Here is a 27,814-nt window from a genome sequence, read left to right on the forward strand (position 1 = left end):
GTAATCTCTCCACATCAATCCCAGTTTTTGCTTTTTGATCTGTGAGAAAGCAGCTGCAGAGGAAGAGTCAAAATCTGAGGGATAAAGGCTGTTTAAGGCCAGATAGGTAAAGCTGAAAACCACTACTGGCCACTGAGACTCCAGTGGACTACGGCATCTTGTGCCCTCATGATTTTCCTCACTAGGCCTCGCTCTGTGGCCCACTGCCATCTGGTCATAAACTCTATACGCATGTATTCAAGGATTTCTTCTGTTAGAAGTAGCCATCGGGGAGCCTGAGTGGTTCAGTAAGTTAAACGTCTGACTTTGGCTCAGATCTCACAGTTTGTGAGTTCAAGCCCGGCGTCGGGCTCTCCTGTCAGCACGGACCCTGCTTCAGATCCTCTCTACCCCCCTCTCTCTGCCCATCCCCTGCTCACTTGCTCTCTCTCAAAAATAAATAAATATTTAAAAAAATAGCAGTAGCCATCAAACCAGATGGACATATTCTTTATTCATCTCTCTAGCAAATAGAATTAGGGACTGGTTTGGGAGGTTTAAGAGGAGTTACTACTTGAAGGATTAAGGAATTTGTAATCTACCATCATATTTTGTGTGTAGGCTGATACTAAACCTTACCATTTGAACAATGGGGGCGGCAATTAGCTCATGAACTAAGCTGCAGAGGAGAGGTAGTCAGGAATTCAAAATGTCTCAGTTAATACAAAGATGGATAATTAAAGATGATAATCTTTTTTTTCCCCTGCAGATAGTTTTCAGTTCCAGACAAAAGAATGCAGAAGTCAGGAGGCCTTCACACGTGAACACTGCAGGTAAAGGGAGATGCTGACAGTGGGTGTGGGGGGCCGGGAAGTGAGACACAGGTGACTATTAACCTGGGGCACTCACCTCAACTGCAGACCAGGAAGGCTTCTGACCACCCAGGAGTAGTGAGCCTTGTACTCAGCCCAGAGTTCAAGTTAACAGAATTGGAAAGGCAATTTTTGATTCTTTGTGAGGAAATTATTTCTTAGTGTTTAGAAAAAGCTTCATTTAATAGCTTTCAAATGCATTGTACACATAGCAGATTGTTTTCTCCACTAAAAATTTGCCTTCTCAATTATGTTTGGCTCTGGATGATATTAAAATGAATTTACATTTCCTAATCACGTGCCTCCTGGCATTCTAATGCCTAGCCCATCAATTTTAAATATCCCTACCTTGAATTCACCAGCCATGCTGGAGTTTTCTGTCCTTTTATCCAACCTGATTTCTTATGGTTTTCAAACAAAAATCTGTATTCTACATGAATCCTTCCCACACTCAACCTGTATATCTTTACTCACACAATCCCCCCTTTCTGAAATACTAAGTGGCTTCCACATCCTCCTACTTATCAGAGTGTTCACCATTCTTCAGAGCCCTCCTCAGTTCCCATATGTCCATCTCAGAGAGATCTAAACTCTTTTGAACTCATGCCTGTGAAAAGTTCACTGCACTAGGAGTCAGAGAAGTGAGCTCTAGTCTTGGTTCCATTCAGTAGCTGTGAGGTCATTCGGAAGGCACTCAGGCTCTCCAAGCCTCAGTTTCCTCATCGGTAAAAGGAAGGTAGTTTATGCCTGTCTGAAAGGGTCATTGTAGGATAAGATGGTGTTGTGTAAAATAATGTTCAAATGTGCTATGACAAAGTTCAGATATGCTAATAGACAAATGTATTATTGCTTGTTGCCTTGTGTCATTTTCATGTGTTTATTTCATACGTTGTTAGTTTACTCTTCAACGTGATTGTTTCCCCACTTAGTTTGTGAGGTACTTAGATTGACTTTAGGGTTTTTTTTAAAATCCCTAATAGGGCTTTGACATGATAGATCAAGTCCCTGATTTTCAAAAACTCATGGAGTGATGGAGGGGAAGGCTAAACATAGAATTAATGAGTTATAAAGGAAAGCTTTCTGGAAAAAGTGGTTCCGGAGACCTGGGGATGCCCTGAGAAGAGTGGCTGCTTTGCGGCCACTCTCAGTTTATCTTCTCTCCACAAAGAACAGAGGAAGAGTTCCTGGATCAGGTGAACAGGAAGCTGGCTCAGACCAGCCCCGAGAAAGACATGTTGACCACAAAGCCCTGTCACTGTGAGGAAATCCTGAAGTTAGTGCTCTCACCCCTCACCCGGCATTGCCTGGTCATCGGAGAAGCCACATGTGCATTTTATTACCTGCTGGAGGCCGCCGCTGCCTCCTTGGACCTGTCAGATAATTACATGGTGAGCAAGCTCTGCTCCCTGCCCCTCAGCCGATCCCTTGCACCTGGGGAGTTTGGGTGGGCTTTCTTACTGTCAGAGTGAACTTGGGTGAAAAACGGAGGAAAGTGGAGAGAGAAAGGAGCTGGAAGGGAGTTAGGAGAAAACAGGAAGTGGGAAGGTGCCAGTCCAAGAGTGCCAACTGCTGCCGGCCCTGCCCCTGACTTGCACGTGCCGTCCACTCCCCATAACTCTGAACCCAACCCTGATTCCAATTCACATCTTGACCTCAGCACAACCTTACTCCAGCCTTCATCCTAATCGCACCACTAGTGTCACCCAAATCCTAATTCTGTTTCTCCATCCCTTGTCTTGTTTGGAGGCCTTCTTTTATTTGAGGAAGGCAAGCAGTCTTCTGGGCCAGCCTTCAGCCTTCTCGTTTTTGAAAAAGCACAAGGTGAAGATCTGTCAGTTTGAGGAGGCCACTTTCTGCTGTCTTCGGTCAGAGGTGAGGGCAGGGGGTGACCCTGAAGTTTGAGTTATTTCTCCTTGAGGGTTCCGCTATTATTTCTTTTTAAAGATCTCTCTGGGGTTTTTTGTATGCAATAACAAGTGTGATAATGTGATAATAGATTTAACAAATTTGAAACCTAGCAATACACAATTTGTAGAAAGTGAAAAGACCTCCATGTTATCCCCAGCATGGTTAATAATGTGGTGCAAATTCCACCAAATATATACACATGGTCATATCATTATTATTTTCTGTTATTTTTTATTTTTTATTATTTTTTTAATGTTTTATTCATTTTTGAGAGAGAGAGCATGAGTGGGGGAGAGACAGGGAGAGGGAGACACAGCATCCAAAATCAGTTCCAGGCTCTGAGCTGTCAGCACAGAGCCTGACACGGGGCTCGAACTCACAAACTGGAAGGTCATGACCTGAGCCGATGTTGGACGCTTAACTGACTGAGCCACCCAGGCGCCCCTCTTATTTTTTAAATAGAATCATATCCTACATTCTCTTTCATCTGCAGTTGATTTATATTCCCAACAGTACAGACTGAATGAACATTTTTGCATGTTGGTACACATCCAGTTACAGTTGCCAAGTAATCCATTGTATGCATGTATCAAACTTTATTTAATCAGTCCCTTCTTTATATGCATTTAGGTTGTCTCTAATTTGAGGTTACTATAAACATTGCTACAGTGAATATTCTTGTAAATAGCTCTTTTTTCCCTTGTAAGAATGTTCCTAGAAGAGAAATTTCCAGAGGTAGAAATGCTAAGGTGGAAGATGAATGATTTTACATTTAATAAATATATTGCCAAATTGTCCATCAAAATGACACATTTTCCTCAACTTATGATGGGGTTACATCGCCATAAACCCATGATAAGTTGAAAATATCATTTAGCCAAACCCAATCCATCACAAATTGAAAATGCATTTAATTAATACACCTAACCTACCAAACATTGTAGTTTAGCCTGGCTTACCTTAAACATTACTGGGTGAGAATACTTACATTAGCCTACAGTTGGGCAAAATCATCTAACACAAAGCCTGTTTTATAATAAAGTGTTGAATATCTCATGTAACTTATTGAGTAGTGTACTGAAAGTGAAAAACAGAAGTGTAAATGCATTGATTGTTCACCCTTATGATTCTGGGGCTGACTGGGAGTGCTCCTACTGCTGCCACCCAGCATACAAGAGTGTCATACCATCATATGTTGCTACCCATAAAAAGATCAAAATGCAAAGTATAGTTTCTTTGAATTCGTGTCACTTTCACACCATCGTAAAGTCAAAAAATCAAGTCAAACCATTGTAAGATGGAAACTGTCTGATTATCAAATCCAATTTTCCCCATTTCTTCACATCCTTACTAACACCAGATGTTATCAGTCTGTTTTAAACTTGCTAATCCGGGGCACCTGGGTGGCTCAGTGGGTTGAGCTCAGTCAGGTTGACCTGACTTTGGCTCAGGTCATGATCTCACGGTTTGTGAGTTTGAGCCCCACGTTGGGCTCTGTGCTGACGACTCAGAGCCTGGAGCCTGCTTCAGATTCTGTGTCTCCCCCTCTCTCTGCCCCTCCCCTGCTCATGCTCAGTTTCTATCTCTCAATAATGAATAAACGTTAAAAAAAAATTTTTAACTTACTAATCCGTAGATGAAAGTTAGATTGTACTTTAATATGTATTTCTTAATAAGGTACATTATTTTTATCGGTTTATCGGTCACTTATTTTTCTGTGAATTGCTTATTCATGCCCTTTGCTCAATGGAGTATATGTAAACTAATTTTAGGACAGTTTGGGGGGGTGGACAAAATTTGGGTTAAAGTGGTCAAAAGGTACAAACTTCAAGTTATAAGACAAATAAGTCCTAGGGATGTAACATACAGCATAGTGACTATAGTTAACAATACTTTATTATGTTTTTGAAAATTGCTAATAGATATTAAAAGTCCTCATCGAGAAAAAAAATTTATGTTGAATACCTAAAACTAATACATTATATGTTCTATCTCAATAAAAAATCATCATGTTGTACACCTTAAACTTACACAATATTATGGTCAACTACATCTCAATAAATCTAGGGGGGAAAAAAGAACATATATTTGAAAGTACCCCCTCAACCCCATCACTCAGCTACTGTGTCCCCTCCCCAGATTATGTATCTTTAGGTACTCTACCTTGGCACACATAAATGTAAATGGTCTCTTTCCTTTGTTACATACAAATGGGAGCTCTCTATGTCCCATTCTACATCTTACTTAAAGAAATATATATACTTCATAGATCATTCTGTATCATATCAGATTTCCCCAGGGAATGAGATTTGTATAACAAATAGAAATTCTGGGGAAAGCATGCCATAAGACACTTTATTTACAAAGGACAGTGTAATAAAGGACACTTTATTACACAAAGGCAGTGTAAGGAGTAAATTTATTTGTTGTGTAAGAATAACTCAGGACAGCTCAGCATGTGTAATGCCTGTGAATGCCAAAAAGAATTATTAGAGATTTCCACATTATTTGTGTTTCAATCCAGATGTCTTTGAAGCAATGTTAAATAATTATTTCTCTCCCTTTACAAGAAGAAGTTATTGTGCAGTCTTCCCAAGATTGTTCTGGAATCACCATAGGCTCTCTTACCTTCTTGGAGCGTTTAGTCTTAAAATGTGAAGGCTATGATAACCTCAAGGTTCTTCAGTTCCTGCACCTGCCCCCAATACACAGTGGTGGGTGCACTATTTAGTAAGACAGAGAAAGAATTTGGTGATATTTCAGATCCATTCAATAGCATCTGAAGCATCTGAGTCTCTACTCAAATGACAGTCCCATCTCAGTCTGGCAGTATCACTTTCTAAATCACAGCCTTCCTCTATTCACTGACAAACATGTGGGACATGAGAAAGGAGTGTGTTTTCTCCACAATCCTGTTTTCTCCTTTCCGCGTGCACAGTCCTCCTGGTGCTCCTTAGTGCAGCCAGACCCTGCTGTGGTTCACTCACTCCAGCACCTCAGCAGCCCAAGTACCCAAATGGCCCCAAATGAAGGAGCCAGTGTGTTAAGTCCAGAGCCTCATCCGTAGTACTCTTCCCATGTTTACATTACCATTTCTCATTTTCCCTGTCTCCAGGTATGTTTCAACATGGGACAGATCACCCTAGCCAAAAAATTGGCCAGGCAAGGCCTTCAACTGCTGAAAAGGAGTTTCCCTTGGACCTGGTTTGGTGTTCTTTTACAAACATTCCTGGAAAAATACTGGCGTTCCTGTTCACTCAGCCGATCTCCAGGCAACCCTAGTGAGAAGTGAGGAGCCTGGCCAAGTCATCGCGGTCCCCTTATGATCACAGAGAACTAAACTAGGACCCAACTTGAAGTGTTGCCCATATTGACCTAAGACTCTGCTTTTCAAGCATATAACGGTCCTAGTTTCTCTACCTTACTCTCTGAGCCAATGAAATGTAGCAGAATGAGGACTTTTTTTTTTTTTTGAGAAAGAGAGTATGGTTGGGGAGGGACAGAGAAAGAGGGAGAGAGAATCCCAAGCAGGCTCTGCACTGTCAGCGCAGAGCCCAGTGTAAGGTTCAAACTCACAGAACTGTGAGATCGTGACCTGAGCCAAAATCAAGAGTCAGACGCTTAACCAGCTGAGCCATCCAGGTGTCCCAGGACTTCTTTTCTTTTTGAAGCATGGTGTTACGCTGTATTTTTCAAACAAAGATACATGTTACCCTGTCTCTTTCAAATCAAGATACACATATGTATGTGTGTATACAAACATACACATAGGCATATCTACATATATGTAGCAATTTAATATTATTTCTGTTCTATATAAAAATACTAAATTGCTACCCAGTTATTGAGCTGTAATAATAGGAAATCTATTCAAAATAGCAATTCAAAGAATGAACTTTTTAAAAATACTTCTCTGAATTTTTCCAGTCAGCTTGGACCACCTAAGCTGGCTCAGTCAGTAGAGCACATGACTGTTAATCACACCCTATGCTGGGTGTGGAGCCTACTTAAAAAAAAAAAAAAGGTTTCAAAAGGCTTATGGGGTTAGAAGTAATGGGATCCTGGGAGCATTTCTGAGTTTGAAAGTCTGTAGAAGGTCCCCTGATGAGTAGATTGGGATTTTTGTGGGGAGGGACAGTTGGGCACCGGTGCAGACTGAAGGCACACTAATCACTCTGCGCTTCCTCACAGTAAGAAGAAGCTGGCAGTCCTGCAGCAGCGGGTGCGCTGTCTCTCCCTGCTCTGGCAGCTCTACAACCTGGAGACCACGACCAGCAGCCGCAGGTTCGCCGGCCTTGCCACTCTTATGCAGAAGAACTCTGCTGAGGAGTTGGCAAGCGGAGCCCCGGTGAGCAAGTCCTTGCTTTACGGCTGGACCTCACTCAGAAACCTAAAATGCTAGGGAGAGAGATTCCTGGGTTTAACACGGTTCCACAATAACCCAGAATTAATGGGACATACCGATCACATGCTTGAGCAGCATCTCTCATATTGCAGTTTTTAGGTGGGTTTCCAGGTTTGGCTATCTGTGAGTTCCCTGAACTGAATGTCAGCTTTTGTGCATATGTTCAGAAGTGGTGGGAGGTAGGGAAGGAGTCACAGCTTTCAGCAGATTCTCAAAGAAGTCCATGAGCTAAAAAAGGATTAGAATTGCTGACTTAGGAAAAAAGAAGGAAGGGAAACATCTTCCTAATTTTAGTGTCCATCTGTCTGTCTCTCTTTTTTATCCATATGTTCCATAAATATTTGATGAACACCCATTATGTGCCAGGCACTAATCTTGATTTTAGGAAAACAGACAACAGATCAGTGAAATACATAGAATGCTAGGTGGTAATAAACTTGATGGAGAAAAATTAAGGGGTGACAAGGGGCCATGGGGTTCTGGGAGCTGGGGGTGGGGTGCAGTTTTAAACAAGGTGCTAGGGAAAGCCTCACTGGGCAGGTGACATTTGGGCAAATCTCTGAAGAGATGAGAAAGTAAGCCACTTGGCTATGAGGGAGAAGAGTGGACAGGCAGAAGGCACAGTGAATGCACAAGGCATGCTCTCTGTGTTTGAGGAGCGGTGAGGAGGCCGGTGCGACTAGAGGGGAGGAGACTGAACCAGGAGATGAGTCAGAGAGCCAGGGAGGGGGTTGATGGCAGATGGTGCTGGCCTCTGGAGCAACAGTTGGGGTTTGGACTTTAAAGAAGACAGGAAGCCGGGGGCAAGTTCTGAGAAGAGGAGTGACAGAGTCCACTTATATTTTAATAAGATCGTTCTGTCTGCTGTGTTGAGAATCAACTGAAGGAGGCAAGAGGGAAAGCAGGGACGCAAGATAGGAGGCTATGGTAAATGATACAGGCAAGAGATAGTTGGCTTGGATTGTGGTGGCAGAGGAAGTGGGGAGGGGTGGTCTTCTGTCCAGAGAGAACCAACAGGATTCACTCTTGGATCCGTTCTGGGATGGGAGAGAGAAAAGAGTCCAGGATAATCCTGAGATTGATTGGACTTCTAGCGGGATAGAAGTGCTCTTAATTGGGATGGGGCACTGTGCAGAAGGAGCAGATGGGGGGGCGGGGGGGGAAGACTGGAACCAGGTTTTAGACATGTTTAATTTGAGATACCTATTAGACATATAGATGGAGATGTTAAGTAGGCAATTAAATATATGAATGTGGGGTATATTTGAGAGGTCTGGGCTGGGAAATAGAAATTCATGGCTCATCAGTGTGTAAATGGTACTAAAAGCCATGAAGCTAGGTAATTTTTCTCCATTGCATTTATTATCACCTAACATTCTGTATATTTCACTGATCTATTGTCTGTTTTCCTGGAATCAAGATTAGTGCCTGGCACATAACGGGTGTTCCAATGTTAGGAGTTCAGGGTCATAAGCAGAAATTGGCAAAAGAAACTGAGCAGTTTCAAAGAGAATCTCATGTCCTCAAAAACCTAGCGAAGACGGTGTTTTAAGAAGAGAGTCATCAATGATGTCAAATGTGCACATACTTATACTAGACATCTAGGCAGCAGTTCTGAAGAGTGCTAAGGAGCAAGCATCAGAAGCCTTCATTAGAGAAAACACAGAAGTACAGTTTGGCCAGTGTTTTGAGGGGGAAGTCTGGGCTCAGAAAACAAAAAGAGGGGCAGTAGAAAAAGTGGTTTGTTTGAAGATCAGGTGGTGGGAATGATCAGCAGGTCCCAAGCAAGTGAGCAGCAAGGCACCACAGAGGGCTCTTCTGCAGGAAAGGGACAAGGTGGAGGTGTGGCATGAATGCACAGTCAGAATATTTTGGCCCATGTTTGTTTACCTGCAGGTTGTCTCCACCTATGTGGCCCTGTCCCAATTCTCCCAGAATATGGGTGACAGGGACAGGTGGCTGCACTGTGAGCAGGTGGCTATTCAGAAGAGCAGCCTATGTTGGTTCTCCAGGGAGGGACTGTTGGCCACGGCCCAGCTCATGCAGGCCTTGGCCTATACCAAGCTCTGCCTCGGCCATCTCGACTTCTCCATCAAGCTGGGTAATGGGGCTTAGGGCTGGCGGTCCTAGGGCTTTTAGAGAGGCCAGGTTCACAGCTAGACCTCACACGATGCTCTTTAACCTCCTTAGGTTTTCAAGCTCGTGAGATGTGCAGACACCTCAAGAAACCAGCTCTGGAGACTCTGGTTCTGTCAGTTCTCTTCAGATCTGCATTTCTGAAGAAAAAGTATTAAGATCATTTTCTGCCATTTGTATTTGTTGCCTAAGAGGGGAGGGTATCTGAAATGGAGAGGGAGATGCTGTTCCATTCTTACAGCCAGGCTGTCTTTTCTCTAGTCATTCCAGGAAGCATTGTCTTAAGTGTGGGGTTCGGGAATGGAAAGGCAGAGTCTGAGCTGCAACATATTCTTCTCTTCTCCTCTCCTGTCCTCTCCTCTCCTCTCTTCTCCTCTCTCCTCCTCTCTCCTCTCTCCTCTCCTCTCCCCTCTCCTCTCCTCTCCCCTCTCCTCTCCTCTCCTCCTCTCCCCTCCCCTCCCCTCCCCTCCTCTCCCCTCCCCTTCCCTCCTCTCCCCTCCCCTCCCCTCCTCTCCCCTCCCCTCCCCTCTCCTCCCCTCTCCTCCCCTCTCCCCTCCCCCCTCCCCCCTCCTTCCTCACCCTTCTCCTTCCTTTTCCCCCTTCCCCTCCTTTTTCCCACTTTCTCTTCTCCTCCTCCCCCTCCCCCTCATCCTCCCCTTTCTCCCCCTCCTCCTCCCCTCCCCCCTCCTCCTCCTCCTCCCTCCTCCTCCTCCTCCTCCTCCTCCTCTTCCTCTTCCTCCTCCTCTTCCTCCTCCTCCTCCTCTTCCTCCTCCTCCTCCTCTTCCTCCTCCTCCTCCTCTTCCTCCTCCTCCTCTTCCTCCTCCTCCTCTTCCTCCTCCTCCTCTTCCTCCTCCTCCTCCTCTTCCTCCTCTTCCTCCTCTTCCTCCTCCTCCTCTTCCTCTTCCTCCTCCTCTTCCTCCTCCTCCTCCTCCTCCTCCTCCTCCTCCTCTTCCTCCTCTTCCTCCTCTTCCTCCTCCTCCTCTTCCTCCTCCTCCTCCTCCTCCTCCTCCTCCTTTTCCTCCTCCTCCTTTTCCTCCTCCTCCTCCTCCTCCTCCTTCATTTCTCTACAGAGAGGTAGGTAATTGCAGTAGTTCAGGAAAGAACCTAGAAACCGTCTCAGGCATTTCCCCCCACTTCCTTTGCTTAGAGGCAGGTCTGATCTCAGGCACAGATACTTTCTATATAAATAGAGCCCAGGTGGGGAAATATAGGGATGTTAGACTTCTTTGAAGATGTAAGATCCCCTTCTCTCCTGTACCATCCTCCATACTCTCTAGCTGGCCCCAGTAGCTCTGTCTCTTGGCAGATTTGACCTGTGTGTCCATGTGCTGGAGAGCCAGTGGGTGCTCATTTCCCAGGGTCATGATGTCCTTGGCCTGGCCTGCTTCTATTCTGCTTGCTTAGATCTGCTGCTCTATGGAAAAGGTAAATCTTGTGTAGGGCTCTGCTATATTCCTAAAGGATTCAGACCTTGGATAGGGCTCTGTGTTTGGAACACAGGTAGTCATGAGCCTGTCCCTTGGGCCTGGCCCCTGCCCCAACCCCTGGTTCCTTAAAGTCTAGGAATCACATTGTGATTCAGGATGTCTGCATTTCAGGTGTTATCCGCTCCCCTGTACACACACCTTCTGTACCAGTTCCTACGGTGGATAACTGATCCTCGCCTGGTTACCTTCTCTGTCCACAGGATTGCTATGTCGGCCCTTCAGCGAGTGTCTGCATTTCATTCAACGCTATGAACACAGCTGCATTCTGAACTCTCAGAGTAATGTCATGCTGGGGGTCCACTCGTCTCTGGCCATGTGGTAATGTGGGTACCAGAGTCTTACTCGGTGGGACAGGCTAGAAAATTAAGGACACCATGGGGGTCATTTAAGCTACTGCCTTTTACCTCTCCAGGCAGGGCTATTCTGCATCTCTAAACTACTCCTAAAGACCTTTCCCTCTCATCCCTCCCATCTTAGTAGAGGGGTTCTTCTCGTCCCTTAGCAGGTTCGGGCCTATAGGTTGAGAGCTAAGTCGAAGGTTACATTTAAGTGCTGGGTAACCCACAGTCTCCTTTTAAGTCTCCTTCATGTGAGTCACTTGGCCACTTGCCAGCATCACAGCGCTGAGCACGCAGGGGGTCTTACGGCCTGAAAGAAATGATGGTTCTGTGAAAGAGCCAAGGTCGGTAAGCAGGGGATCGAGCTGCGAGCTGTGCCTCTTTCCCTCCAGGTTTGCCCAAGACTCTCAGTGGGATCTGTTTGAGCAGCACTTCTCCAAAGCTCACCAGTTGGTGAAAAGAACCAATGCCTCACTGTTTGGTTCGCATGGCTTTGTCCGATTCCTAGAGTGCCATGTGCTGATGTTACAAAAAATGCCAGAAGATGTCTTCATGCATACTCTCCCAGAGACTCGCAGGCAGGCCCTCAAGGTACCTGTTTCTCTACTGTCCTTCCCCTGACACCTAAGTTCTAGTTTGATCCTGTGATGCTCTTTCTGATGCCTACATCTCCCACTTCCTCTTCTCCTTGCTGCTTCTGTCTCTTTTTCCTCCTCAAACCCTTTTCTTCCTCCACCTAGGAAGTCTTTCCACATGCCTCACGTACCCTCCCAGATATTCTTGCATATAGGTCAGGACCGGACTCCCTGACTTTCTGCCTTTGCACAGCGACTACCCAGTACCGTTAAGATGTTAACATTTAGCCCTTCTCCGTGGACCCACTCTGGCTCAGTTTGACACGTCTCTCTTCCGCCCTGCCTTCTGTGTCTAAGCCATTCCAGTTCCCCTGTATCTCAGAACCAACTTTCTGGGCATGCTGTCCCCTGAGTAACTCCTCCCTGTCCCCCGAGCCCTGAGCTAGTGTGCCAAGTGAGCACTGTCAGAATTCCTGGTGGAGCAGACTGGAGGAAGACAGTGCTCATCCTTGAACTCACGGACTTCCCTCTCCTTTCAGTACTTCAAGGAGTTCTTCTCTAGATGTGTGACCTGCCCCGTCTATCACCAGTGGGTCTCTGAGCTTAAAGCCTCTGTAATGAGATCTGGAAAAGGAGAATGCATGTCCTTGACTGACATCATCAGACCTTTTGACACCTGCTTGACCAGGATTTGGATAGAGGGAGAATTCCTGGAGGAAAACAACTCCTTTGGGGGAAATTTAGGAATACAGAGTAAGCATTCCTTCCTGGAACCCTTGTCTGAGAGACGTTACAGTCTCAGATTCTTACAGGCAGTCAAAGTCTGCTCCAAAGTAAGAAGGGAAACGTAACTGTAAGGAGTTAGTCCTTGCTCCACGGGTAATTATCCTCTCATTAGTGCTGGACCCAGCCCAGACAGAGGGGGTCCCATATATTGTTAAATAATATGAGAGCCTCTCTCAGCCCTTTGTTTCCACATCTGTACCCTCAAGCATTGGAAGTTCCTCCTTGATCCCAGCTTAAACCACTGGGTTGTTTCTGTGGAGGAGCTGGATGGTCACTAAGGGAGAAGGAAGTCTTAGAATTCACAGTGTAATATCTATGAAGGTAAATGGTAAGATGTGGGCAAGGAAAAGAGAGGAAGGAATATAGTTCCTTGCCTCAGGGCCCAGCAAATCTCCTCCTTTTCTAGGGCAGTGAGTTAGATTTGTAAGCACTGAGGACTTTCTTTGGGTTTGTGATATTCTTTATGTTCCTGCTTTCAGGATTTGACAGAGTGGCTGATGTCAAGGAGAATAAAGATGAAGAAGAAATTCAAGAATGTATATGTTAAAAAAAATCATTTGAAGGGACCATTTTCTCTTGTATATAACACAAAGAAATGATCCAAGTTCTCCTTTTTAAGATACTGGACAGTATATGTATTAAATACACTAGCCATTTACACTCACCACTGTCTATATCTTTGTCAAAATAAAAGCCTATGTTTCTGAAGCATGAAATGTAGATCTTTCTTAACTCTTAACAGTTACTGGCACAACTGAGGCAGAAATTAGAACCAGCAGTCGACTGGACATCTGGGAGGCTCTGGGATGAACTGATTGCTTCTCATGTAAGGCGAGATCCATTAGCAGATGGAAAACTCAGCCCTGATACAGAGGTTGTGGATACTTAAGGCCGGCAATACTAGTGCTTTGATGTTACCCCCTTGGCGCAGACGTGGTAATGAGTTCCTAAAAAGTCAAGGAATCTTTGCAGAGGTCCATATGGCTGTGTACCAACAGAGAAACCCATTTCTCTTTTGCACTGTGTGACTTGGGGATTCTCGTGTGAAACTGAAATTGCCAAAATGTATATGACTCTACCCTTCCTCTGTTTTATTCTCCCTTTCTAGAGCTGCTGCCTTTGACTTTTGACCTTTATCTGTTTGATGGCCTTTCTTACACACAGCATTGCCTTCTCACTGATTTTTACACTTTATAACTCAATCATCTAGTGTTCAGACAGCCTGTTAATTAACGTTATGATAGCTACCATTTATTGTTCACTTACTCTGTGACAAGCATTATACTAAATGCTTGAAATACATTCTTTAAATCTTTTTAGCACTTCTGTGAAGCGAGTATTTTTATTATCCCCATATTACCGATGAAACCGAAGCTTAGGAAGGCCATACTACAGGAAACAGCCACAAAATGTTGGAGCTGGGATTCTAACTCCAATGTGATTCCAGAGTTTCACACTAGGCTATAGAGGCTTCCATGGGACCTAGCCTATGGTAGGCTATCCTGTACCCAATCTTCAATATTCTGTTCAAATGACCATGATCAGAACTGTAAGGACAGGTCAGTGTCTGGGGAAAGGAGCCCTGAACTTGCCATTTAAATCCTGCTGTCTTGTCTGTACATTCCCTGGCCCCTCTCCCCTACTCCCCCCTTTTCTCCTTATTCTTGTTGCTCTTCCTCCTCTCCCTCTACTCCCACCCTACTCCTCCTTCCTTTCCTCTCTCTGACCCCTCCTTCCTTTCTCCTTGTCACCCACTTTCCCCCTGTTCTCCTCTCTTCCACTCCTTTAAATTTCTGAGAGGCAGCATAAAGCGGCAGTAAAGAGGGCCCTAGAGCCACACAGCCTGTGTTCAGATTCTAGCTCGGATACTTATTAGCTGTGTTACTTTGGGCATAAAATGTATCTTCTTTACATTTCCTTTTCCCTTTCTGTAAATGAGGATAAAAATAGAACAAAAGAACATCATTATGAAGACAAAATAAATACAGAGTGCTTAGAATGGTACCTGGCACAAAGTAAGCACTCAGTGTCAGCAATTATTATCAATTTAATTTTTATATGTAAATATAGATTATACATTTATGTGGCCCAGAATTCAAAAGGAACAAAAGTGTCTAACAGTGAAAGTCTTTCCCATTCTTGTCCTCCAGGATCTGTGTTACCACTTCCTTGTGTATCCTTAAAAAATTATTCTGTACACATGCAAGCAATAGCATATATTTTTTACTGCACCCTTCTTTCCCACAAATGGTACTAACTAGGCATACTGTGATGCTCCTTCCTTTTTGCCTTCTCTTTTTTTCTCTTGCCATTTGTTTCCCTTTTGGCAATTCTTAAAATGGAGATAGAATTCACCATTTTGAAAGATATAGCATCCGGTGGCTCTTAGAATATCACAAAGCTATGCTACCATCACCACTATGTAATTCCAGAACATTTTCATCACCCCAAAAAGGAACTCTGTGCCATTAGCATTCACTACCCAGTCCCTCTTCCCCCAACCCCTAGTAACCATCTTTCTGTCTCAGTGGATTTGCCTTTTCTGGACATTTTGTATAAATGGAATCATAGTATATGGCCTTTTGTGTCAGACCTTCCACTTAGCATTGTCTTTCCAAGGCTCATCCATGTTTAGCATTCGTTTTCATGGTTAGATAGCATTCCATTGTATGGATATGCCACACTTTGTTTACCCATTCACCAGCTAATGGATACCTGGGTTGTTTCCACTTTTTGACCATTGTGAATCACACCACTATAAGCATTTATGTGCAAGTTTTTGTATGAACATACATTTTCATTTCTCTTTGGGTATATGCCTAGGAATGGAATTGTTGGGCTATGCAGAAACTCTGTGTTTAATTTTTTAAGGAACTGTCAAACTGTTTTCCAAAACGCTGTACCATTTTACATTCCCACCAGCAATGTGTGAAGTTTCCAGTTTTCCACATTCTTGCTTCACCAACACTTGTTCTTGCTTCTCTTAATAAAGGCATATTCTAGTGGGTATGAAGCGGTATCTTGTTATGGTGTTGATTTGCATTTCCTTTAGGACCAGTCATGTCCTTTTTAAAAGTTTATTTATTTTGAGAGAGAGAGAATGAGAGGGGGAGCAGAAGAGAGAAAGGGAGAAACGGAATTCCAAGCAGGCCCCGCACTGTCAGTGTGGACCCCTCCACGGGGCTTGAACTCACAAACCCGTGAGATCATGACTTGAACCAAAATCAAGTGTCAGACGTTCAACTGACTGAGCCATCCAGGCCTTCCTTGTTGTGGATCATTTTTACAAGCTTACCGGCCACTTGTTGATCTTCTTGGAGAAATGTCTTTTAGAATCTTCTGCCCATTTTTTATTGGGTTATAATGCCTTTTTATTGTTGAGCTCAGAGTTTTAAATATATATTCTCATACTAGACCCTTATCAGATTTGATTTACACATATTTTATTTTCTCTCATTCTGTGAATTGTCTCTTCACTTTCATGACACTATCATCTTGCAGTGCAGAAGTGTTAAGTTTTGATGAAGTCCAATTTATGTGGGTTATTTTTTTGGTTTGGGTTGCTCATGCTTTAAGTGTTCTCTCTTAGAAATCACAAAGGTTTACTCCTCTGTTTTTTCCTAAGAGTTTTATATAGTTTTAGCTCTTTTAGGTTTTTGATTCATTTTTATTTCATTTTTATTTATTTATTTATTTATTTTTTTTTGCATATAGTGTGAAGACATTTTTCAAATCATCCTTTGCCTGTGGATATCTACTCATCTCAACACTTGTTGTTAACAAGACTACTCTTTTCCCCATTTAAATGATACTCTTGGTGATGTATGATTTTGTTAAATGTATGGGTCTACTTCTGAACTCTCAGTTCTGTCCCATTGCTCTCTGTGTTTATCCTTAATGCCAGTACACACAACCTTGATTGTTGTAGCTTTGTAGTAAGTTTTAAAATCAGGAAATGTGAGTCCTCCAACTTTATTATTTTTTAAGACTGTTTTAGCTGTCCAGGGTCCCTTCCATTTCCATATAACTGAGGATCAGCTTGTCAATTTCTACAAAAAGGACAACTTTAATTTTGATAGGGATCAAGTTGAATCTGTAAATAAATTGGAGGAGAATTGCTATTTTAACAATATTAAATTTTCTGATCCATGAAGATGTCATATCTTTTCCACATATTTAGGTTTTCTTAAATTTCTTTCAATAATGTCTTATAGTTTACAATGTATAGGTCTTAAACTCTTTTGTTAAATTTATGCCTAAATATTTTACTCTTGGTTCTATTCTAATGGAATTGATTTCTTAATTTCATTTTTGAATTTTTCATTGCTAGTGCATAGAAATAAAACTGAGTTTTGTTTATTGATTTTGTATCCTGAAACTGCTGAACTCATCTATTAGATCTATTGTTTTTTTTTGTGTGGATTCCTTAGGATTTTGTATATATAAGATCATATCATCTGCAAATAGAAATCATTTTACTTCTTCCTTTCCAATATTTCTCCCTTTCCTTTTTATTTCTTTCTCTTGCCTAATTATACTCCTTAGAACCAAAGTATAGTATTGAGTGAAAGGGGCAAGAGTGGACATCTTTGTCTTCTTCTCAATCCTAGGGGCAAAGCTTTCAGTTTTTCACCTTTAAGTATGATGTTAGCTGTGAGTTTTTTGGGTTTTGTTTGTTTGTAGATGCCCTTTACCAGATTGAAGAAATTCTCTGCTCTTCCTAGTTTGTTGAACATTTGTATCATGATAGGGTGTTGGATTTTGTCAAATGCTTTTTCTGTCATCTGTTGAAAGGATTCTGTGGTTTTGGTCCTTTTTTTCTATTAATATGGTATATCATTGATTTTCATGTATGGAACCAATCTTGCATTCCTGATATAAATCCCATCTTGTCACAGTGTACAATCCTTTCTTTGTTGCTGGGGCCTATTTACTAGTATTTTGTTGAGGATTTTTGCATCTACATTCATAGGAGATGTTGGCCAGTAGTTCTCTTATGATCTCTTTGTTTGGCTTTTGCATCAAGGTAAAATTGGTGATTTTACTCATAAAATGAGTTAAGAAGTGTTCCTTCTATTTTTTGGAAGGGTTTGTGAAGGATTGGTTTTAAAACTCATTCAATGTTTGGTAGAGTTCACCAGTGAAACCATCTGGGCCTGGGCTTCTCTTCGTGGGAAGCTTTTTGACTATGATTTAAACCTCTTTATTTGTTATAGATATATTGAGATTTAATCTTGAGTCATTTTCAGTGGTTTGTGTCTTTCTAGGAATTTGTCCATTTCATCTAGGTTATCTATTTTGATGATATACAATTGTCCACAATTTTCCTTTTATAATCCTTCTAAACTCATAAAGTCAGTAGTTCTCCCTCCAATTTCATTCCTTATTTAGTAATTTGAGGCTTCTCTTTGTTTTTGGTTTTGTTTTTTGTTTTTTTGGCTAAGAAAGTAACTTTAGCTAAGATTTGTCAATTTTGATCTTTTTAGAGAAACAACACCTGATTTTGTTGATTTTTTTCTTTTTCTGTTCTCCATTTCATTCATTTCTGCTCTGATCCTTATTATTTCCTTCCTTCTGCTCACCTTGGGCTTAATTTTCTCTTCTGTTTCTAGTTTCTTCAGGTAGAAAGTTAGGTTGCTGATTTGAGATCTTTCTTCTTTTTTAAAATAGGGGTTAACCTCCAGCCATAAATTTCCCTCTAAGAACTGGTTTTGCTGACTCCCCTAAGTTTTGTTATATCATGTTTTGTATTCATTCATCTTAAAGAATTTATCATTTCTCTTGTGATTTCTTCTTTGACCCATTTGTCATTTAGAAGTGTATTAATTTCCACATATTTGTGAGTTTCCAAAATTTACTTCTGTAATTTATTTCTAATTTCATTCCATTGTAGTCTGAAAGCATACTTTGTATGATTTCAATCCTTTTAAATGTATCGAGAACTTGTTTATGGTCAGATATATGGTCTATACTGGAGAATGTTGTATGTATATGTGGAAGAATGTGTATTGTATTTTCCAGTTGTTGGGTGGAGTGTTCTACAGATGTCTGTTAAGTCTAGTTTTTTATAGTATTGTTCATGTCTATTTCCTTGCCAATCTTCCACCTACCTACCTTGTTCTATCGGTGGCTGAAAGTGTGATACTGAAATCTACAGCTATTACTATTTAATCTACAACTTAATACTTTTAGTTCTGTCAGTTTTGCTTTATGTCTTTTGAAATGCTATTATTAGGTACATATGTATTTATAATTGTTATATCTTCTTGATGGGTTGACTTTTTTATCATTATAAAATATTCTTTTGTCTTCATTAATATAGTCACTCCACCTCTCTTTAGCTAGTTTGCATGGTACATGTTTTTCCATCCTTTTACTTTGAACCTACTCATATTTTTGAATCCAAAGTTTGTCTCTTAGGAAGCATATAGTTGGATCATGTGTTTTTTAATACATTCTGTCAATCTCTGGCTTTTAATTGGAGTGTTTAATCTATTTACATTCCATGTAACTACTGATAAGATAGGATTTATGTCTTCCATCTTATTATTTGTTTTCTACCTGTCTTATATTTTGTTGCCCCTCTCTTCCTCTGCTGTCTTCTGTTATATTAAATACATAATTTTAATTTCATTTTAATTCCCTTGTCATTCTTTTACTATGTTTTTGAGGTTTTTTTCCTTTCTCTAGGGATTACAATTAACATTTTAATTTAAACCAATCTAGTTTACATGTATACCAACTTAATTTCAACAATATACAAGACTTTGCTCCTATATAGCCCCATTCCCTCCCCACTCTTACAAATTATAAGTGTTATAAAAGTTACATCTTAATAAATGGTGTGCCTATCAACACAGATGTGTAAGTATTGCATTATGAAGTTGTGTTTTGAATCAGATACGATGTGGAAAAAGCCAATTTTCATAAGGATAGATTCCTTGGGTTGGTGCAGGCATTGGTTTCCAGAGCTCTAACAAGGTTGATTCTGACTATTTTTGCCAGTTTTCTTGTTGCTTTTATGGAAGAGAGAATTTTCTGAGTTCTTAAACCATTTTCTTTTAAATCATTCTCAATGTACTTTTAAATTGCATTTCCCTTCAATGAAGTTAAACATCTTTATTGTTTATATTTCCTTTTTTTAGTGAGCTATATGTATATATCCTGTGACCATAACCTATTATTTTAATTGATTTATAAGTATTCAAGAAATGAGATTTCTGCCTTTGTATGAGTTGCAGAATTTTTCTTCATTTTGTGTTTTGTCTTTGTGTATTGTGCTTTTGTCATGAAGAAAAAGATATCAGTCTTTTCTTAATTTATTTTAATGTGTCAGTTTTAAAGTATGTATGAATTTTTTTATGGCTTCTGAGTTTTGTGTAATAAAGAGCATTTTCTTCTCTAAGATTATTTTAAATATTCCCCAGTGGTCTTTCAAGTATTTTTTTTAATTAACTTCATCAAAACATAATTTATATAAAAGAAAGTGCACCTATTTTAATGGTAGCTTTTGACAAATATATACACCCATGTGACCACTACCACAGTTGTAACAGAGAACATTTCAATCACCCCAAAAAATTATTTCAGGCTTTCTCTATATTCATTCCTCCCACCCTAACCACCACCAGCACCACAAAATATTCTCATTATTTTTTTTCTTTGTCTTTATATCTGTGATTATTTCCCCCTTGTCATTTCATATTTCATCCTTCTTTTTGAGTAAGTTAGCTAACAGTGTCTCTTATATTTCATTTCAAAGAATAAGCTCTTTTATTTGTGTATTAGTTATATAACTTTTCTCCTTTAAAATGAACTAGCAATTTGAGTAAGATGCTTAGTTCTTATTGTTGAGGCTATGACTTTTCCTCTGAGAACTCCTTTAGCTGCATTCCAAAGGTTTCTGATATGAAGCAATGGGCTGGTCATGTCACCTGCATTTTCTTTGTTTTCATGTGTTTCTTATGATAAAATGTAGAAGATCCGTATTTTCATCTCAGAAGTTACTTTTATAAAGGAGATTTGGGTTGGTATTCATAGACTTCTACCCTAAGCAATGATGGAATTCATATATTTCCCCTTCTCCTCTGTTTTCTCTACCAACCAATGGATCTTAGTATTTTTCTTTGTGTTGTTAAATATACATTTACTTCTGTCAGGCTCCAAAAAGTTCACACTATGTTCAGACCAGGGTTTTTCCCACAGGCCTTCTTTTTAGACTTTATCCTGACCTTCCCCTATATTCTCTCCCCACCCTGACCACCCCTCCTCCACAGCAGGCAACCCCCACCCCCACCACCACCAGCATCTTATCCAGGGAAAGTGAGGGCTTAGTTGATTGGTGGGCAGCTGCTGCCTCCACAAGGGATGGAAGTACATTTAGGTTCTGTCACAGGCTGAGACTATCAGGGGAAGCTCCAAATATCCTGCCAGAGCTCCCTGAAAATAGCATCACTAGACTTCCTCAGCTGGAGCCAGGCCCTGCCTGTCCCCTCTCCTCAGGTACCTATACCGAATTCCGGGCCCCTCCAATAGTGACAACCTCTTTATGCCTAGCTCTCCATGATTATAAGAAGACTTGGTTCCCAAGCACCTCATCCTCCCCACCTGTCTCTCATCTCAATATGGGCAAATATTTCCAAATTGAACAATTTCAGAAGAAATCCTGACAGAGACCTTAAAGGCCCTTCTACCCCCAGCCTGGACTAGTTTTCATGTACACTTAACAACGGCCACACCTTTACCACTCATTCCCCTTCTTCCCATGCCATGCTTTTTCTCCACCAGGCTCTTCCCAGGCCCCAAATTTCAGGCCAAAGGGAACAGTGCTACCGGATGTCCACCCAGCTGAGAGAGAGCCAGCTCTGATAAAACATGTCTGCAAAGGTCTCTTATCTCCTGGTGCTTGGAAATCCTTTGTGCTGCCAAGGAACAGACTTGGAATTTATTTCAGTTTCTGATCTTACTCCTCAGCTCCATCTTTCCCACCCCATCTGTCCTGAGTCTTAATTTATCATTATCCCCTTCCTCCCATCTTATGTCATCACGTCATAAGGTACCACTTGTTTACAAGGTGCAGAGCAGAAGGCAGAAGAGATTTCTAGACTCAAGCTAATGGATCTGTACTTTCAGGTATCTTGAGAAAGGCAGGAAATACATTCGAAGATGCCTTCTTGGTGCCCCTTGAATCAGACTGCATCCCGGAATTCTGACCAGGAATGAAACCATGCCCTCACTGGCAGGACAGGCAGGAAATCATAGCACAAACTCTGGACTAGAATCTTTAGAGTTCCCAGGCCATGTGAATAGTCAAACTCAGGCCCTTTCTTTCCCCATCAACTATCAAGAGCTCATATATTATCATTCAGAGTTTATTTAGCTCAGTGGTTTAAGGGCAGAGGAACCAGCATGGGGGTTTCATTCCTAGGATACCTCAATCATATATAAGTATCACTTTACACATCAGAAAAGTCAAGATGTTAGATTAGATCCTAAAGTCCCTAGCTGTTCTGATATACTAAGGATCTAGGGTATGGGCTGGCTGGCTGGATGCATAGAACTCTGGGGATGGTCTCTGTGGTAAATAGTATGATGAACAGTTTAGCTGGGTGGCGTTTGGCTAGGCAGTGGATCTTGGGTTGGCTCACAGGTGGCCCCTCCACCCTTGTCCTTTCCAGGAAAGATAACTGTGGCATATGTCACAGGCTTAGAGTACATCAGGACTTTAGGAGGCAGAGGGGGCGATGAGGATTGGGCTGGGGATGGAGAGTCCTCTGATGGGGGATCAAAAGGTAGGCTGCTATAGGTGGTATTGTCAAAGGAAGGTGGCGAGTCGAGCCTAGCATACGGTATGTCCGATGGAAAATCAACTCCGAGGCCAGAGTCACTGATGTGGTGGACCACTGAGGAGGAGGCCTGTAACAAAAGCAGACAAATGAGGCAGAGAGTATGCCTTCTTCTGCCCCAGTTCCCTCTGCGGGGAAGTCCAGGACCACACTGGATCTGTCTCTCAAATCCTGAGGATGTCAGTGGGCAAGAAGGCTTCACTTTGAAGATTTTCAAGCCCCAAGTTTCTCCCCAAATCTGAGAGGGTGAAATACCAAGATAGGAAGGCAGAAGACCACTGGCACCAAGTTCACAGCATTAAGGAAGAGGGTTTGGACTCTGACTGGGTCCCAGTCTTTCACCACCCCCTCATCCTGGGACCTCTCAGTGAGAGGAAGGTCTGCGGAATTTGGCTGGGGGCCCACAGATGCCTCTTACCTTGCCTGAAACTCTGCTGCTCTGAGATTGGCCACAGACACCAAGCCTGGTCCCTGGGAGGACAGAGGACGGCAGCACAGTCTGCTTCCTGTATTGGCTCAGTGCCCATTCCTCACTCCCTTCAGAAGCCTCTTTCCTAGTCCAGACTCTCCAGTCTACTCCCACCAGACACCAGCTGCACCCCGGCCTGCCAGGAGACCCCACCCACCCACTTACTGCTTCCAGCTTCCTCCAACCCACCTCAACATTCAGCCTGTCTCCTGAGACCCTTCCCCCACCATCTCCAGTCACCTGTCTCTATTCCACTGGTCCACCCTGTCCAATTCCTGTCTGTCCCCAGGCTGGCTCTCACTGAGTCTCCTTCCTCCCATCCACCCCTCAACTGGGGACTTCTAGGGCCTGGGGGCCTCCCTAAAGCCCAGACAAGCCCGTCTATAGGGGAAGCAGAACTAGACTCCCGACACTGTCTACAAGACTGGCTGGTTCAGGACCAGCAGGGGCTGTGCTGGGGTGTGCAGGTAGACTGCTACCTACCTTTCCTTTTGGCCATCACAGCGAATAGCACGGCTGCTGCCACCAGCAAGCCCAGCAGGAGCGCAGCGCCCCAGATCAAGGGGATGCTGAAGGATACAAAGGGATAGGGGAGCTTAAGCCTGAACTTGGCAGGAAGCTGCTCACCAGGAGCCCGGGAGCAGTAGCAGAAAGGTGCAATTCTCGGTGAGCCATGGTTGGGAGAAGAGGATTTGGGGGGTGGAATTAGGAGGGCAGACATAGGCAGGGAAGAAGAGAAACACATTTTCAGGTTATCCTGGCTGGAGACCCGCGGGCATAAAGGGGCCATTGCTGAACTGGGGGTGGGGGGGAGGTGGGACAGGAGGGTCTGCCTGACCTCCTGCCTGATCGGAAGTTCTCCAGAGGTGGAAGGAACTGTGAGGTTTCCCTTTGAGTTAGCCTGGGGCTCTGAATAAGCCTTTCCCACCCTTTCCCACCACCAGCCTTTTCCCGGACCCCGAATACAGCTCTTCTCAGTACCTCTTCTCATCCTGGCTGGGTTCCAAAGGGCTGGCACTGCCCATGGTGTCTGAGAAGGGGCCGTCAGCCAGACTCCCAACCTTATAGTTCTCTTCCTCCTCTTTCGGGGTAGGAGCTGAGTCAGAAGGAAACAGTCATGAGCACATACCCAGTGTGGATAGGGTCGCGGGCCTGTTGAGGTCCGAGGGACTGGGGGAGTGGGGCTAAGGAAGGAGAGGTTCCAAGCGAGAAACACAAATGGGGGCTTGGCATATTCCTTAGGGGCCCTCGTTCTGGAGATCAGAGGTGGATTCTTTCTGTCTTTACCCGATTGTGATGGGGCCCTCTTTCCCCTCCACCACCAACTGTTGCCCCTGCTTTCCTTCTTCACCTGCTGGCCTCTCCCTGGCCTCTCGGGCTGCTCAGCCTATGCGGAACCACACACTGGGTAATCTGCACCCACCTCCCCACCCCCACCGCAGCATAGGCTCTCCACTCTTATCCCGCAGTGACAACCCTGCTCCTGTCGCTCATCCACAGGTCTCTAAAGGGGCAAAGCCCGCTAGACTTCTCTACCTACCTGCAAGCGTGTGACCCCCTGCAAGCCGGGGGCGGGGGAGGGGGGCAACCCAAGCTCTGCCCTCAGGATCTAAGGAACTCTAGGGTCACCCCTAATGTGACACAATGCCAAGGTACCCTTGCTGAGAGCCTCGCTTGGACCCCCAGACTCAGTTTTGTGACAAGGCTTCTACTGTCCCTACACCACTGTGCTCAACCTCTCTGGCTGTCAGACTCAGGCCTGGTTTCTCTGGGCCGGATGATCTGTCTTGGGAACCTGGCCAGTCCTTCTAGACTCTCAGCAGGTGTGGTCTTCCTTCTTCTCAGAGGCTTACCATCCCCACCCCCCCACCAAGCCAAACCAGGATCTGGAGATGCTGTGTCTCCCATCTTCCTGCATGCGTCCTGCCCACCTAGTGCCATTTAAGCCACCCACACCCTCTCTGAAAGCCATGCTCCACCACCCAGCCCTGAGCATCCACCTGAGCATCTACAGCTGTCGGGTCCCCAGCACCTGCTCCTCTCCCCAGTGCATCTTGTCCTACAGGCTCGAGTTACCAGACCTTACGGTGCCAAGGAAGGAGGAGGACAGGAGAAGACTAGGACCAACAGTCCTTTACAATGTACACTTTACAATGTAAAGTAATAATCATGGACCGGAGATGAGAGGGATTCTAAGGACCTTAGTCCGTCCTCATAAGTAACAAGTGGGGAAAAAAAACGCGAGCAGGGAAAGTGCCTTTCTTCATTTCCTTATTTGGGGCTTGGGTGCAAATTACTTGAGAAAGGAAGCCGTGAAGGCGAAAAAGACATCGTCATTCCTAAGAGAAAGGTACAGCAGGCTCCATTTCGGCAGGAAGCTGGCCGTTTTCCCTCCAAAAGATTGTTTTTGTTTTACGACATCCAATTTCTCTGGAAAATTCTTTCTCCTACTTTAAAATTTTCTTTTAATAAATGCTTAGACATTAGAAAGTTGTCGGCTGGGAGAGAAAACCACAGCCTATATAAAAGTACTTTCTCTCCCGAGGATAGGGGTTGACAACCCTGGAGGGACCAGGAGTGACACTTTTCTCATGGTAAACTAAAGGAGTTGAAGTAATCCAGCTACCGAATGCGCCTGCGTGTAGGTGAGGCACATCCTAGATGCTCAGTGAAGACATAAAATTCAATAAAATCCGAATTCAGTCATTTTAAGCCATCAAGCCCATTAGAGCGGGAGTAATAAACTGGGAGATTTAAAAAACAAATTCCAGTTGATAAATGCCCAAATTAAAACTTTGCTTAAGGGGTGCCTGGGTGGCTCAGTCAGTTAAGCGCCCGCCTTAGGCTCATAGCATGATCTCACAGTTTGTGGGTTTGAGCCTCGCGTCCGGCTCTGCGCTGATAGCTCGGATCCCGGAGCCTGCTTCTGATTCCGTGTCTCCCTCTCTCTCTGCCTCTCGACCCTGCTCACGCTCTGTCACTCTCTCTCTCTCTCAAAAATAAACATTTTAAAATTAAAAAAAAAAAAACTTTGTTTAAAACCTTTCTAAGGAAAAAAAAAAAAAGCATCAAGTATGTTGAAAACGCGGGATGAGGCGGGCCAAGGCCATGGGTGAGGACATGCCTTTCAGCCGGGAACCCCCCCCCCCCCCGCTAGAGCAGGAGGGGGAAGGGACCCACCGTCTGGCTAGTTTATCTCTGACTGCTCACCCAGTTCTGCTTCCGCTCCCGGGGTGCTGTCAAAACTCTCTTCTTCCAATTCCCCGCCCCGCCCCCTTCCCCCCTCCCCTGCCCCCAAGGGTCCCCATTCCCCAAGGACGGAGAGCAGCAGGTGGGGGCGGGGAGGGGCAATGGCCAGCCTAGAATGACTCACCTGGAGGGAGCACAACCAGGGCCACCCTGTGCAACGTCTGGGTCCCCGCCGCCCCCTCCACCACGCAGCCGTACTCGCCGGTGTCCTCCTCCCGCAGGGTAATCATCTCCACCTGGAGCAGGCCGCCCCCCAGGTCCGTGAGAAACATGCGCCTGCCCGCCGGGGCTCCGCGATCCACAGCTGAGGACACCAGGGGCTGGCACCCATCGGGCAGGAATCGGCACCACACCTTCCGAGCCTTGACGTCCTGGAGCCGGTAGTGGCACTGCACCAGAATGGAGCCCCCTACGGGGGCCTGCAGCACCTCCGGGAAGCTGGTGGAGGCCTGGCCTGGGGAAGGAAGGGATGTGGTTATGCGGGGCAGGAGCCCCGGGAACTTTCCAGCCCACCCACTTGCCACAGGGGCACAGGGGCCTAGAGGTCCCCCTTCAGGGCCCTACATATATGCTGCTGGTGCCACCATGATGTCAATTATTCCTGGGCACCAAGCGGAGCCCATGGGGCCCAGAGCCCACCCGCTTCACCTTACCTGCCAGTCCCACCAGCAACAGCATGAGCAGGTTGAGGCCCATGGCGGGTCAGGGAGATGTCAGCTCTGCGGCTGGCCTGGCCACTGACACAGCATTCCCCAGGGAGCAGGAAACATCTGCCTTGGACAGTCACGTGGGGCTCTCAGCCGCTGTGGGGTGGGAGGCGGACACTGGGGGCCCCTCCACGGGTGGGGATAAGGCACCTTTCCAAAGCCTGGCTGCTTCTGGACTTGGGAACCGAGCCTGAGAGGAGGCAGGGGTGGGTGAGGAAGGGTGAGAAGAAGCCCCAAGGACAGGTGGGACCTGGGATCCTGGGGCCCAGCTAAGGGATGAGGTGACAGGAGGATGGTGGAAACTGGGAAGCAGGGGAGGCAGATGATCCTCGGGGTCTTCCAGAAATAGAATCTGAGGATGCAGAGCTGTGAAGGAGGAAGGTGAAGGGCCATTTGGGTTCTAAATTCTGTAAGGAGTGCACCGGCCAAGCCCTCAGGGGACTGTCCAATCCTGCCACACGACCTCACACCCAGAGACCCCACCCTGGTGGCGCCCTGGATGGGGCCGGTCTTCATTTACTGTGCTGGGTGCCCTCCAGCCCCTGCTGGTGTGGACCCACGCTCTCCGGCTCTGGCAACTGCATCAACCCTTTGATAATTATGCTCCATTTTCTTCTTTCCCCCTGTTTTCTGGAACCCCTTAATGAGTTGGGTATTGAACCTCATGTACTCATCCCCTTTGCACAACTTTTCTCTCTTTTCCCATCATTTTGTCCATTGCGTTCTGATTTCCAGAAGGTACCCTCATCTTTTTCTCTCATCCCTTTTACATTTTTATGCCTTGGCATTTTCACTTTACAAGATTTCTTATTCTCCAAACTTTTTTTACAGCATATTATTTTTGTTTCACGAATGCACTATCCTCTCTGTGGGGAGATCATTCTCCATGGATATTTTCACGGTTCTGTGTGGTCTGGGCACTGATCAAGCTTTGTTCGATGGTTATCAAATAGCAAGCGTGCTTTGGAAGCTAGAGAGAGGGTACCAGCTCCTGAGGGATTTGCTTATACCCCCACCCCCGTCCCTAGAGAAGATCTGTTTACCTTCCAGAGTAAAGG

At 44.4% G+C, this 27,814-nt stretch overlaps 2 protein-coding genes across 8 annotated transcripts in view; one reads left to right on the top strand and one right to left on the bottom strand.

Annotated features, from left to right (window-relative positions):
• Nucleotides 1-13,197, top strand: part of LOC122489490 (adenylate cyclase type 10-like) — a 51,636-nt gene extending 38,439 nt beyond the window's left edge. For 2 of the 7 annotated variants that reach the window (XM_043591324.1, XM_043591325.1), the window contains exons 21-32: nucleotides 749-812; nucleotides 2,020-2,239; nucleotides 2,598-2,723; nucleotides 5,875-6,047; nucleotides 6,951-7,107; nucleotides 9,061-9,265; nucleotides 9,355-9,451; nucleotides 10,607-10,725; nucleotides 10,988-11,105; nucleotides 11,518-11,716; nucleotides 12,240-12,453; nucleotides 12,966-13,197. In XM_043591324.1, the coding sequence (XP_043447259.1) occupies nucleotides 749-812; nucleotides 2,020-2,239; nucleotides 2,598-2,723; nucleotides 5,875-6,047; nucleotides 6,951-7,107; nucleotides 9,061-9,265; nucleotides 9,355-9,451; nucleotides 10,607-10,725; nucleotides 10,988-11,105; nucleotides 11,518-11,716; nucleotides 12,240-12,453; nucleotides 12,966-13,033 (1,760 nt within the window). In that variant the 3' untranslated portion in view covers nucleotides 13,034-13,197. The other 5 variants (XM_043591326.1, XM_043591327.1, XR_006298926.1 and 2 more) reach the window with 5 other exon arrangements.
• An 8,644-nt stretch (nucleotides 13,198-21,841) lies between these two features.
• On the bottom strand, nucleotides 21,842-27,814 carry TREML1 (triggering receptor expressed on myeloid cells like 1). The gene is made up of 6 exons (XM_043591349.1): nucleotides 26,703-27,814; nucleotides 26,174-26,503; nucleotides 23,782-23,896; nucleotides 23,284-23,369; nucleotides 22,750-22,802; nucleotides 21,842-22,401 (listed from the first exon to the last, which is right to left on the bottom strand). Exons 1-6 carry the CDS (start codon nucleotides 26,743-26,745, stop codon nucleotides 22,087-22,089), a joined length of 942 nt encoding a protein of 313 aa, XP_043447284.1. The 5' UTR covers nucleotides 26,746-27,814; the 3' UTR covers nucleotides 21,842-22,086.

The sequence above is a fragment of the Prionailurus bengalensis genome, chromosome B2 (genome assembly GCF_016509475.1).
Source record: "Prionailurus bengalensis isolate Pbe53 chromosome B2, Fcat_Pben_1.1_paternal_pri, whole genome shotgun sequence".
Classification (NCBI taxonomy): domain Eukaryota; kingdom Metazoa; phylum Chordata; class Mammalia; order Carnivora; family Felidae; genus Prionailurus; species Prionailurus bengalensis.

Excerpts from the sequence above, each read along its gene's own strand:
- TREML1 (XM_043591349.1), bottom strand. The coding sequence starts at position 26,745 with ATGGGCCTCAACCTGCTCATGCTGTTGCTGGTGGGACTGGCAG. Across the intron at positions 22,803-23,283 it reads TGTGATGGCCAAAAGGAAAG|GGACCAGGCTTGGTGTCTGT; the intron begins GTAGGTAGCAGT and ends CTGTCCTCCCAG. Across the intron at positions 22,402-22,749 it reads GCAGCAGAGTTTCAGGCAAG|GCCTCCTCCTCAGTGGTCCA; the intron begins GTAAGAGGCATC and ends CTTTTGTTACAG.